This window comes from Musa acuminata, chromosome BXJ1-3, assembly GCF_036884655.1.
Source record: "Musa acuminata AAA Group cultivar baxijiao chromosome BXJ1-3, Cavendish_Baxijiao_AAA, whole genome shotgun sequence".
Lineage (NCBI taxonomy): Eukaryota > Viridiplantae > Streptophyta > Magnoliopsida > Zingiberales > Musaceae > Musa > Musa acuminata.
The window spans coordinates 40,534,712-40,547,656 of NC_088329.1; the positions used below are offsets into that span (position 1 = coordinate 40,534,712).

A 12,945-nucleotide genomic window follows, 5' to 3' on the forward strand; every position below is an offset into this window, starting at 1 on the left:
CCTCCGTGTCTCTCCAAACTCCACCTTCGTTCCTGCAACACATGCAGCCCATCATGGACAAAAGTTCTACTTTTACAACGTTGGAGAGAGAGAGAGAGAGAGAGAGAGAGCAGAGTGCAGCTGCAGAGCATGACAACGCCACTCCGGTTTGTGTCCCCGAAGCCAACGCCTCTCTTTGTCTCCATCCTCCCTGCACACTCTCTCTGCTTGGTTCGCACCTTTTTTACTTCTCTCTCCAAGAAATGCCTGCAAAGGTCCTATCTTTTTCACCTGCCTACCCAATCCAAGCCCACCCATGGCGGCTTCCCTCCGTGAGCTCCTCTCCCAAGAGAGCACACATCTCCATCCGAAGCCCCGTAAGTCCCCGAGGCCCGGCCCCCCTCCCCTTTGCGCCGACCGCCGGAGCTTCGACCGCCCCCGCCGCCGCAGCAGCTGCTCCAGCCGCCCCTCCGACCCCTCCAGCTCTAACTCCAACGCCTCCAGGGTGAACTCCCTCGGGTCTGCTCCCCCCAGGTCCTTGGTCTCTGCCGCCGCCGCCGACGACTACGTCGACGACGACCCCTCGGCCGACGAGGCAGCGGCCCGCGCCGTCGTCTCCGTCCTCTCCGGCTACGCCGGTCGGTTCTTGAAAGATGAGGCTTTCCGCCGGCGGCTGCGCGACAAGTGCACGGCGTGTATCGCCACGGCCCGGAAGGGGGTCGCCCACGCGGTGCTGGCGAACCTGGAGCTCGGGATCGAGAGCATCGAGCGGCTGGCGGAGGAGGGCCCCCATGGCGCGCCCAGAGACTCCAAGATCCGATCTTTGCGGAACTCCATCCGGCTGCTGAGCGTGGTGGCCTCGCTCAACTCCCCCCGGTCGCGGGCCGGCGGTTACACCTGCGGCGTGCCGAACGCCCACCTGTCCGCGTGCGCGCAGCTCTACCTCGCCGTCGTGTACAAGATAGAGAGGAACGACCGGGTCTCCGCCAAGCACCTCCTCCAGGTGTTCGTGGACGCGCCCTACCTTGCCCGGAAGAACCTTCTACCGGACCTCTGGGACCATTTCCTGCTCCCCCACCTGCTCCACCTCAAGGTGTGGTATAACAAGGAGGTCGAGCTCGTCGCGAGCTGGGATGCGGAGGACAGGGACCAGAGGATGAAGGGCTTGAACAGAGCTTACAATGACCAAATGGACGCCGGCACTGCTCAGTTCGCGGTCTACTACAGGGACTGGATCAAATCTGGCGGGAAGGCGCCGCCCGTGCCTACCGTCTCGTTGCCGCCGAGACCCAGTTACCTCGAGCCATGGGGGAAAAGATCCCTGTCATTGTCGCGGAGTTCGATCAATAGAGACCTGTACGTGACAATGTCTCTTTTGTTGCTTGATCTTATGCTTGCTCGATACGTTCTTTTGCTGTCTTATGTGACTATAAATTTAACGAAGGTATCAAGCGGTGTTCGGTCTGTCATTGGAACCGGAAGATATCGGCGACAACGGTGTGCTGATTGATGACATGCAATCAGCTTTGGAGAGGGAATTTGATGATAATTCAGCTAGCTGCAAGCGTGGGAGCCTTCTCCATGTGAGTCAATGCAGCTTCTTCGTTTCGGTGAATAGCTGGAAGTTTGATTAACCTTTCTGCATTATTGGTGTCTTTTACAATGGAATCTCCTGACATATATGTAATAAAATAAGCTAATCGTTAATAAACAGACAAACATGTCCTGGATTGCTTCTTGCACAAGTGATCTAGATGCTGTAGAAAGATCTGTTTGGGTCCTTGGGAATCTTGTCCAGGACATCCCTAGAAAAAAACTTGGTGGTGGTGTTTCATATTCAGGAATTGTTCTTTGCATGCCTCTGAAATCCTCTTCAGCTGGGAAGCATGAAGAGAGAACACTGCTCCAAGAATCTTGTCGATATGGTCCTGCTTACATGCCTAGACATCAAGTAAGGAGTCACAGTGCTTGGTTTTGTTACTATTCTACTGCTATTTCTGTTAATCAACCATGCCTCTGATTTGTGCGGCACAGTGAGATGTACCAGGAAAAAGTTTTCAGATTGTAGAGTGTCAATGTTCTTTGACATGCCTGATTTTGTTAAACTTAGAATTTACAAAATACTTCTTAGCCCCAGACCTTTGTGCTATGTGCTATTACTATTACTATTGAGGAATATATGACAATCACTATGATTTTTCAAATCATGCATAGAATAATCAGGATGATTTTAACCCTTTTCCATCTTCTGATCTTTTTTCCTCCAAAATGCCCACTTAGATGCTACATGTAAAAAGGATCCTTATGTAATTTTTTTTCTTCCTTTAAATCTTGACTTAGATGTCAACCAGAAAATGAAAAGAAAGTAAACCACTATCCTGCTTCACATACTCAAGCACATTTGTGCACCATCTTTGTGGCCCAATTTCATATATACCTCCTGCTCACATGTAATTTCACATGTGCTGTCATAAAGTTTGAAATATAACAGATATAATTCTAAAGTTTACAACCTTCCATGAGTACCCTCGAAGATATCAGGGATACCATAATAAACCTCATTAATGCCATCACAAATATTCACACAAAGGTAGTCATATATTTAAAAAATTAGGCATATATGAGAAATTTGAAACTTTAAAAGACAACTATGATACTTGCAACTTTAGATGGCCTTGAGAAAGTTTTCTTTTTCCAACTTTTACGTCTATGCGGTCCGTTCAGCATGCTTGCTCTATGATTTAACAGCTTGTTATGTTGTGGCTGTGGTGTCTTTTCTCTACTATCAAGACTGTATTTTATCAAGTCCAGGAAGATAAACAATTTAATATTCTTGCAGATTTCCATATGGTTATAGAGAAATTCTGCCTTTAATTATTTGGAAAAAGTAACTCTTTTGTGATCCGGTAACTGTTCAGTTTCTCAAGTGTTGCTTGTTTTTTGAATAGACAGAGCAACACTGGGGTTAAACAAAGAGAACCAGACACAGTGCGAGAGCATCCAATCTCTGGAGCAGCTTCTGTACCCCGCAAATCACATTCTTTTCGATTATTCTCTTGTCGAAGCATACCGGATGCAGCTTCAGTTCATCATGCACAAACTCCTAAAAAAGATTTTGCTGTAATTGGCAGCCAACCATGCAGCAACGTGCAATCATCAAGTCTTAGCCGAGCGATTGATCTTATTTCTCAATCCGATAATCTTAAAGAATGTGAAGCTGCAGTTCACATAATTGCAAAAGCTTGGCATTGTACACAAGGAGGTACTGCTCTTGTGACAGCGTTGTCAACATCATCTGTGATTGAGGGTCTTCTGGAGGTAAATTTTACTTCTAAAGATGACGAAGTACTAGAGTTATCGATCTTGATCTTAGCAGAGTTGGTTGCAAGGAATGATGTGAACAGACAGGTGGTACTGCATGCAGATCCACAGCTTGAGATTTTCTTGAGACTGTTGAGGAATCACAATCTTTTCTTAAAGGCAGCAGTAGTGCTTTACCTGCTAAAACCAAAGGCCAAGCAGATGCTGTCCTTGGATTGGATACCATTAGTTTTGCGGGTTCTGGACTTTGGAGATGAAATGCAGACTTTGTTTACTGTACAATGCCATCCCAAATCAGCTGCATTCTACCTTCTAGAACAGCTTCTTATGGGTTTTGATGTGGACAGAAATGTTGAGAACTCGAAACAGTTGGTTGCCCTTGGTGGATTGGACCTCCTGATCAGAAGACTTGAAGCAGGTGATGCTCAGGAGAGTAGAAACTGTGCTTCACTCTTAGCAAGATGTATACGAGCAGATGGAAGCTGCAGACAGTACTTGGCAATGAACATAAAGAAGACTCCCATAGTTCAACTCCTAGGGAACCAACAAAAGTCCCATGGAAGTGCGATTTCTTTGCTGAGTGAACTGCTCTGTCTCAACAGGTCTGGCTTAAATCTCTAAGCTGCATTTTGCCTGTAGCCAATATTTTTTCTGATTTTCTGTGGATATTTTCTATAGCAATAATATTGCTCAATAATGTTACTAATGGGAAGTATCTATTCAGCACCTGTTTGGAGGACAGATGTTTCAGATAAATAAATGCTAAAATTTTATCAACTAATTGTATACCATATGAGAATCTGGCTTTTAGGGAATTGTTGGATTATGTAAATTATCATATCGAGTAATGGCAAGATCTTAGGGTACCGAAATCACTTAAATTCTGTAATGTTTGTAGTGAACATTGTTAATGACCAACTAAATTGAATGGTATAATCCACTAATAATTGTCCCAACTGGAAACTTCCTTTGGTTTATATTTGATCCATTCTTCTTATTAAACAGAACAACACAGATTATGACATTACTGAAGGAGCTAAAAGATGACGGTTTCCTGAACATAATGCATGTCCTATTGGTTTATCTACACCAAGCACCGCTTGAACAACGCCCAGTAGCAGCAGCACTTCTTTTGCAGCTTGATCTTCTGGTACATCTTCCAGACCAATTGTTTTTTATGTGTTAGTTTCTTAATAGTTCCATTTTAGATCTATGTGCAGTCTCCATATGCCAATTATGTTTCAGGGAGATCCTTTGCAGTACAGTATCCACAGAGAAGAGGCAATTGATGCTTTAATAGCAGCCCTGGAACGCAATTTGCACAATAAGAAGATCCAGGAGAAGTGCAGCAGAGCTCTTTTGCTCTTGGGGGGCAGGTTTTCTTGTTCGGGAGAGGCCACATCAGAGGCATGGTTACTTAAGCGAGCAGGTCTACATGATAGCCTTTCAGATTCATTCAGAAGCAAAGAGATTTTTGTAGATGACAATATGAGACCGGTAGGTTTTTATTCTAACAGAGAATAACATTGCATTAGCCATGACATCCAACAAGCAGATTTGGTTTAACAGCTTACAAGCTGGCTGTTCTTTTAATAGTCTTCTGCAATGATATAGAAGCTATAACATTCCTACTCTGAATTTTGAAGTATGCCATAGCCTTATATTTATCTTTAAGATTCAAATATCAAAATGAGGAACATTTATGGATTGATATGTGGAATTACCCTATGTCTTGACATCATTTGGTTAATCTTTCTCATGTAAAAACATTTTGCAATGACCCATGCACTGAGCCACCTTAACCAATATATTAAATCTAGTTTGTAGTGTTGTCTGACTAGTTAGACCTCTTTACATAAAAGGTAGACACCTTTTAAAGTTAATTTGCACTATGGTAACATGAAAGAGAGAAAACCAATAAGTTGGAGGTAGGGAAATATTTAATCACCATAATATGTTTTTAAGCGTGAACCTCATGAAGGGAAAAAAAATCTAAATTTTATGCATCTTTGCAGAATGCTGGTGTTTGTTTCATAGCACATCACAAATATGGGGCATCTCCATCCTGAGCATTGATCTGGATTGTTGTTCCCTCAGTCTATATGGATAGGCCATTCTGTTATTGTGTTCAGAGTACTACATCTCTATGTTCACTGTTGTAGATTGTGACACTCTTAACTCTTTGTGCACTATATGGAATTTATTGAAGTGAAGAAGAATCTTGTCTCTATGCTAAAAATTTATGACATTCTACTAGTTTCTCTACAGGCCCATCGAAAAATTTTGAGTTAATTGCAAGGCTTATGCCTGCTATAATCTGAAGAAAAAACAAACACAAATTTCTTCAATATAAAAGTTACTTCCTCTAGTAGGTACAATACAAAAATACTGTTATGTAATTGTCATACATCACTGAGCTTGACCATTCTTACTCCCAATTAGTTTGTAAATATTGATGTTGATCGACATTTAGATCTCACTTGAAAATTTGTATTGCTATGCCAAGTGATGTAATTGTGGAAGCTTTGTTAAGTTTGTTTCTCCCATACATTTCTCTTACAATCTAGAGTAATAATGAAATTAATTTGCATTGTTCTTTGCTATATCTAAACCTCTTATTTGGGCTGTTTGTCTTCTTCTTTATTCTCTTCTATGATTGCTGTTATGTGTGCCTCACCCACTTGTAAGTGATGTGTTTGCAATATTGCCTGTTATGTGTGAAATTCCACCTGCAAAATCCATCCCTTCTGATGTTTCTAAGAGTCTTCTGTGGTATCAGTTGTTTGGACATTCCTCTAAATCTACTCAGATTAAGTATTAGGCTTTGTTTTTGTCTCTTGTGAAGTAATCAACCTATCTTCATCATTATTATATATTTCATTGCCTAGAGTAATCATTTTATATCACGAGATGGCATTTGTTTTATATCGATGGAAAATTTTGTGTGGTAGATCAATATATGTGATTCCTTGCTGAGACGATTTATTGTAATTACCAGGAAGAAGAAAAAGTTACTGAAGAATGGCTTAGGAAGTTGGCCATTGTCTTGTTAAGTAGTGGTAATAAAAGGTTCCTGGTTGCTCTATCAAATTGCATGGCTGATGGGATCCCTGGTCTGGCACGCTCATGCCTTGTTACAGTCGCATGGATGAGCAGTTCCCTTGTTTCATGGCATAATGTGAACCATCTGCAGTCTCTAGTTTGCTCAACTCTAGCACCTCGCTTGTTCGAGAGCCTGAGCTATCATAGAGCACAAGAAGAGAGGGTTTTGGCTTCACTCTCACTATTCAACTTTGTTAGATATCCAGGTAATGTAACTGCTTCCTTTTCTCCTCGTAATTTCTTTTTTGTCATTTTCTTAGCATGCTAAATGGAAGGTCCTTTTTGACTTGTACATAATTAGATGTCAATGTATGTGCTACTCTGCTTTAGTTTTTATTCATTTTACTGTGCACTCTCAAGCTTAATATATATCAGCAAATGAAAAATCTAAAAGCATTAAACACATATTATTAGACTTGAGGAAAGATTCACGCATTGTATGATTAACATGTTATTTTGATGTGTGGCTTGTTGAGTTCATTATTTAAATGTTTGACATTAGAAAATATCTGGAATTGAACCATCCAAGACACTACACTTGCATTGAAATTGTTTGATGCTACCTGTATAACTCAATCTTTTGCAAATTCAGGAATCTAATGGAAAACTGAATAGGATATCACATTAAACTACAATATTAGATCATGTGATGTGATTATATCACAGGGCATTCCACATAAGCATTTTTTTATGAATATGCATAAATATTCCAAAACCGAGTGAATTCGTGCCTTAAAAACATGGTCGGAGAGCATCTAATTCTTTGTTAGAATTTTGTTACTCCTATCTGTCTAGTTCCTTCATTCCAATGAGTCGGTTGGGTTGATGTGGGTCGAGGACCCATCTAGTCTCTTATGAGGAATCATCCATTGTCCACTTTGTCTCATGAACCACATGAATTTGCCCTCGACTGTTGCTTATGAGCAACAAGCTTCCTTGATTCGTATCAGATGTACAATCTCTGGAACCTCCTATGTATACCACAACATGTACCTCATGATTGAGGATCTCAATAACCTATCATCTCTTGTTGCTTTCATGGTGGGTTTATACACTTTTTTTGTTTGTTTGGTCCTTGACAGCACCAACTAATGCGAAGCATCAACATCTTTAAGGAAGTGTGAGCAAAATAGTAGGATTTACAATTATTAGCAACATAAGAGTGATTACGGACGCTAACAATCTTTGAATATTTTAGTTTTGAGACGATCAACTGTACCTGTGCTGCATAAATTTTTTTCCAGCCTTCAAACACAGATGATAGATATACCTTCATTACCTACAAATAACCTCATTTCATGTGGTTATCTGTTTCTTATTTGTTTGTTTGCCCTCGACAGAGTGCCTTCCTAAGCTTTTCCCGATGGACAAAGAAACAATTTGCTCACTCCAAGATCTTGCTCAAGTGACTTGGACTGCGAAAGAACTTCTCTTCGCTTGCTGCAGGTGAGCAATCTGTGCAGTCATAGACAAGAAATATAGCTTGTCGCAGAGATGGCATTCACAAGTGCGATCTCATCGGACGCAGGTGTCCTGTGTAAGTTTCTAGCTTCATTTGTACTTCCTGTCCCCCTAGCAAAGGCAACAAGTACACTTCTTTCCACTTGTAATAAGGCTGTTTCCTCCACAAAATTCAAGCTTAATGTCACTTGCTGCTGAAGTCTGGGCAGGATGGTTTAAGCTCCTGATGCAAAGCTTGATGTAAAAGAGTGTGCTCTGTAGTGTCCTATTCTTAGTGGTACATTTCAAACATTACATGCAATAATTCTTTATTTCCCAGAGATGCATTTCATGGTTTTGCAGAAGAAATTTCCATTGTTCAGCACACATGACTGAATCTTGTTGTTCTTGATCTTAAAGACTATAGAAAGTGGATGATGTGCAGGATTCACAGGTTAGAAAGCTTATAGCCTGTTTAAGAACCCCTCAGCTTGCCACAGCTTACCACTGTCTCATAGATGACTACTGAACTCTTTCTTTCCAAGTCCACTATATTTATAATTAAGGCTTTTTGAAACTATATTTTCAAATTTCCAATCGCATTTGAGGAATCAAACACACAAAACTCATCCACTTTAGTTGATTCGCTTTTATCGAATCATACACAAAGTTATTGTGATAAAAACATGCAATAATTGTTCATGTAAAAGTATTTGAAGAAGTTAAGTTAGTGACTATTTAAAAATTAGAAAATGTTAATTTTTTTTTACGTCCTTTCTTCTTCGAATTAACTCAATGAATTATAACTAAATTAGTAAGAAATAATTTAAATGCATTTAATGGTGGTCTATTTTATGATATATGACGTAAAACACTAAAACTCGTTGAGCCGTCTTAGCTCAGCCGGTAGAGCGCGTGGCTTTTAACCACGTGGTCGTGGGTTCGATTCCCACAGACGGCGTTAATTATATATTTTTATTTTTACGTTGAATACACTTGGCTAGCTCGTGCAAAGAATCGCGTACACCATCAGGAAGTCGCGCACCCATCGGACGGCGAAGAGAGTACGGCTTCACAATCGTAGGTTAAGCAAAGAATCGCTAAGCCGTCTTAGCTCAGCCGGTAGAGCGCGTGGCTTTTAACCACGTGGTCGTGGGTTCGATTCCCACAGGCGGCGTTTATAATATTGTTTTATTTTTACGTTGAATACACGTGGCTAGCTCGCGCAAAGAATCGCGTACACCATCAGGAAGTCGCGCGCCCATCGGACGGTAGAGCGCGTGGCCTTTAACCACGTGGTCGTGGGTTCGATTCCCACAGACGTCGTGTACAATATTATTTTATTTTTACGTTGAATACACGTGGCTAGCTCGTGCAAAGAATCGCGTACACCATCAGGAAGTCTCGTGCCCATCGGACGACGGAGAGGGTACGACTTCACAATGAAAGGTTAAGCAAAGAATTGCTAAGCCGTCTTAGCTCAGCCGGTAGAGCGCGTGGCTTTTAACCACGTGGTCGTGGGTTCGATTCCCACAGACGGCGTTTAAATTATTATTTTATTTTTACGTTGAATACACGTGGCTAGCTCGCGCAAAGAATCGCGTACACCATCAGGAAGTCGCGCGCCCATCGGACGGCGGAGAGGGTACGGCTTCACGATCGAAGGTTAAGCACCTCCCTCGTCGCTTTCCCACGACGTCGCCCTCCTCTCGTGGAAGAGAACGCCTCTCCGATCAAGGTCGCAGTTGCGGTCCCCAAATACGGTGAGCTTTTCCTTCTCCTTCTTTCTGTTTCCCGATACCCGTCGGCGGATTCCCGTCTGCAATTTGGTCCGTCGAATTCGTTGTTTTATTTTCCTCCCAGATTGTTGCGCTTTCTTTTCGATTAAGTCTCTCGTGTTCATGCAGCAGCAAAATTGATACGATCTGGTCCCTAGGTTTTAGGACTTGGATTCACCATCAATATATAAGAGGGTATGTTCCCCCCTCTATTTTCTCTAATCCTTTGATGTATGTATTGATTGCTAAGGTTTGTGATGTTTTTCTGCTTATGTGACTCGTATATTATATATTATGGTATCTAAATCATTCTGCAAATTCTGTTGTGAAGATTGAAGCTAAAGGGAAATTTCATGCTTCATGTCTAATGTTGTTTTATGGCACATATTTGTATATACGGTCTCCCATTTGTTTTCCATGAAAAGAACCTTTAAGTAGTTCTAACTTCTGAGTGTCGATCCTGATTTATACAATATATATTATAAATATATAATATGTGCTTAGATTTCTTTCCTTTAATTTCTTTAGCACAAATGCCTACTCCCCTGTGCTTATGTATAGACTTGCTTTGCCAAGTGATCTTTGTTGGTGAGTTTTTGATGGCACTTCAAGAAGATCAATATGGTCTTATAGGTACAGTAGACTTATATTGTGGATTTATTATAAATTTTATTAGATTATTTAGTGAATCCAATTGATCCTAGTCTAGTTATGATCCATGAGTTACAGTAGCAAAAGCTAACTCTACCCTCTCAACAACAACAATGATGACAACAAACTATAATGTCTCAGTTATTTGGGTTACATGGATCTTTAGTTTGTCCAACAATCTTGATAGTCTGCTTTTAGAAGTCAGTGGGGACTCTTTTGTTGATTATGTTGGAATCTGAATAAAACTGAAAGGTATCTTATGAGGGGGTCTAGGAGTCCTAATTTGAGTAGGAAAGTGTTGATCAACTATAGAAATGATTAGTCATGGGTTGCTACATCAGTGTTATGTGGTGTGAAAATGAAGGGTGTACTTTCTTAACCACAGGCCTTCAATATTGCTGTAGTCTAGTTTTCATGTTTACTTCTTCCCTCTACTCTTTTACCTCTATTTTTCTTCCCTCTGCTCTCTCCTTATATTGGAATTATCAACTGCATGCCAGAAAACTTCCGAATGTCTGTTTTCCTGATAAAATATATCCGGACACCTGCTGATTTTACGCTGAGATAAAGAAAGTGCCCCTTATTGTTTGAGATCTCATCTTCAAATTTATAGCCTTCTATCATCCTGGGCATTGTTGGTTCTTCTTCTTGTTTGTTTAGAAGTTGGTACTTAATTTAACTAATATTCACATACCAAACGGAAAAACCAATTGTTTCTTCCTTTCCTCTTGGTACATGCATGCATCTAACTCGTGATGCCCACTGATGAAGTCTTAAGATAAAATTATTAGATTAAGAAGAGTCATGACAATGGAATCTAATGAAAGATCTATTGAATTTCATGATGCATAACTCCATCTTTTATGGGAAGTTGTACCAATGTTAAATGCTCAAACAAGAAAATGTTTAGCACTATGTCTAGTATATTAGTATGACTGCCTTGTCTTTCTTACTTGTGAATCTTGAATATTGCCATGTTTTATTTTATGCACTATAACATCATTGATCAAGGATCTTGTCATCAGACTATCCATGTATGGTTTAGCTGAATTACAAGTAGAAGGAGATGAAAATTGCCAAGTTCATGCCATTATGATTCTGTTTAATTATGATGATGTTCGATGATCAACTTCTCTATTTTTTATATCAGTTTTTTTTATTGAACAGTTTCGAGCATTAGCAGATCAGCTTTTCCACAATCCTGATTATCATAAGCATGTGAGTAAGGCAGTTGTAAAGTATTCTTGTCTTCTCTGTTTGCCTTTTCTCCTCGTATCTTTTTAGACAATCTTCATCTGATAACATAAAATGTTGAACAGAAGCTTCTTAATTGGTTAGCTTTTGTCTGTTCTCTACTTTCATTTTGCATCACTGTGGGAATACCAGATATAGGTGTGACAAAGGGGATGTGAATTCTTAGTATGGAAATATAGTTTTCGGAAGCTCCTTACTAGTTTGCTGTTTTTCACTAGAACATGCCCGAACCTCCTTCTACAACACTACCTGTTTAAGCACATTTACCTGAAAATTAACAAAAAAAAACAGGAATGCTGTTACAATTACTAGCTAGCTCAGTCGCCTAAACAACAACAACTCTTTAGTGCAATGTGTTGATACACTTCGGTACCAACTAGTACAATTTTGTCTGGGGGTGGAAGAATTGAAAGAGTAAAAGAGAGGCAAGAGGAGAGTAGAGGAAAGCGGAGGAAGAGAAAGAGAGGCAGCATATAGTGGGTAGGATGAGAGGTGGAGGAGGCAATGGCGACATGGTGAGAAGGTGGCAACAGGGAGGAGGTGGATGGGATAGAGAGAGACATTTACAGAGAAACAGAAGAATCGACATCGAAAGAGGCATGACATGACAATTACATATTGAGGATAGCCTAGCTTTTTCTTATCATTGATGTTTATACACTGCATTAACCAATCTGGGCTTCAGGCTGGTGGTTGTCACTCCTTTTGTGGGAAAGTCATTTTCAGAGTACTGGTAGTTGTTTCCTTTAGTAATTGGAGTCATGACATAAACAGCTCGGAGATGATAAGTCCATTTATTCTTCTATTATATCAAATCAATAATATGCTTCACAAAATTTGATTTTTATCTTCTCAGCTTAAACATTTGAAGAAACATTATGAAGGCTGTGTTCCCATGGAGTCCAAGAAGTACCTGAAAATAATGAAAAGGTTTTGGCTTCTTAATCGTGTCTTTCTCTTTAATTTGTAATCTAAAAGTTCATCATTGTTACTAACCTTAAATCTTTTCTTTTTGGAGAATGGGAAGATCACTTGACCCTACAAACAGTTGCAGACCGAGTAATTTTGAATCGAACTGTTCATTCTCTGCTTCCTGATTTAGAACAGGCTTATAGGCATTTAGTCTGCCCAATAGCTGATGTGCCAGATTTTTTTTTGTGCAATTATTGTATGTGTATATGTATATTCTTCTTCTAAACTATGCTTGTAGTATGAAGTGCATCAAAGTTCTTCTCCCTCGAGGGTTGTGATATAGAAATGGCCTCAGGATATGGGAAGATTTATTGCGTGATTAAAAGAACAAGAAAAAGAAAACTGAATCTAACCTGACGTGGCAGCCGTTGATCACATCAAGTTTTCAGAAAGCCATGCTGTTGACAATGGGTTAAGTCAAAGCGTCATCAGGTTCATGTGGGGCCCG

General features: G+C 40.5%; 1 protein-coding gene, 1 long non-coding RNA gene and 3 other non-coding genes across 9 annotated transcripts; all 5 read left to right on the forward strand.

Moving 5' to 3' along the window:
- The first annotated feature begins 295 nt into the window (after positions 1-295).
- LOC135630375 (putative E3 ubiquitin-protein ligase LIN-1) lies at positions 296-8,183 on the forward strand. 2 transcript variants are annotated; one of them, XM_065137694.1, is made up of 7 exons: positions 296-1,335; positions 1,424-1,562; positions 2,932-3,902; positions 4,306-4,450; positions 4,546-4,797; positions 6,299-6,608; positions 7,743-8,183. In XM_065137694.1, exons 1-7 carry the CDS (start codon positions 296-298, stop codon positions 7,850-7,852), a joined length of 2,967 nt encoding a protein of 988 aa, XP_064993766.1. In that variant the 3' UTR covers positions 7,853-8,183. The 2 variants fall into 2 exon arrangements, with proteins under 2 accessions (XP_064993766.1, XP_064993767.1); XM_065137695.1 differs by having other exon boundaries at positions 4,561-4,797.
- Positions 8,184-8,730: 547 nt separating this feature from the next.
- On the forward strand, positions 8,731-8,803 carry TRNAK-UUU (transfer RNA lysine (anticodon UUU)). Its single transcript has one exon. It is a non-coding gene; the product is annotated as a tRNA-Lys (tRNA).
- A 143-nt stretch (positions 8,804-8,946) lies between these two features.
- TRNAK-UUU (transfer RNA lysine (anticodon UUU)) lies at positions 8,947-9,019 on the forward strand. Its single transcript has one exon. It is a non-coding gene; the product is annotated as a tRNA-Lys (tRNA).
- A 292-nt stretch (positions 9,020-9,311) lies between these two features.
- On the forward strand, positions 9,312-9,384 carry TRNAK-UUU (transfer RNA lysine (anticodon UUU)). Its single transcript has one exon. It is a non-coding gene; the product is annotated as a tRNA-Lys (tRNA).
- Positions 9,385-9,472: 88 nt separating this feature from the next.
- Positions 9,473-12,796, forward strand: LOC135630401 (uncharacterized). 4 transcript variants are annotated; one of them, XR_010493942.1, is made up of 5 exons: positions 9,473-9,605; positions 9,750-9,815; positions 11,439-11,489; positions 12,382-12,455; positions 12,544-12,796. It is a non-coding gene; the product is annotated as an uncharacterized LOC135630401 (long non-coding RNA). The 4 variants fall into 4 exon arrangements; XR_010493936.1 differs by having other exon boundaries at positions 12,553-12,796; XR_010493930.1 differs by having other exon boundaries at positions 12,382-12,796.
- Positions 12,797-12,945: the final 149 nt, after the last annotated feature.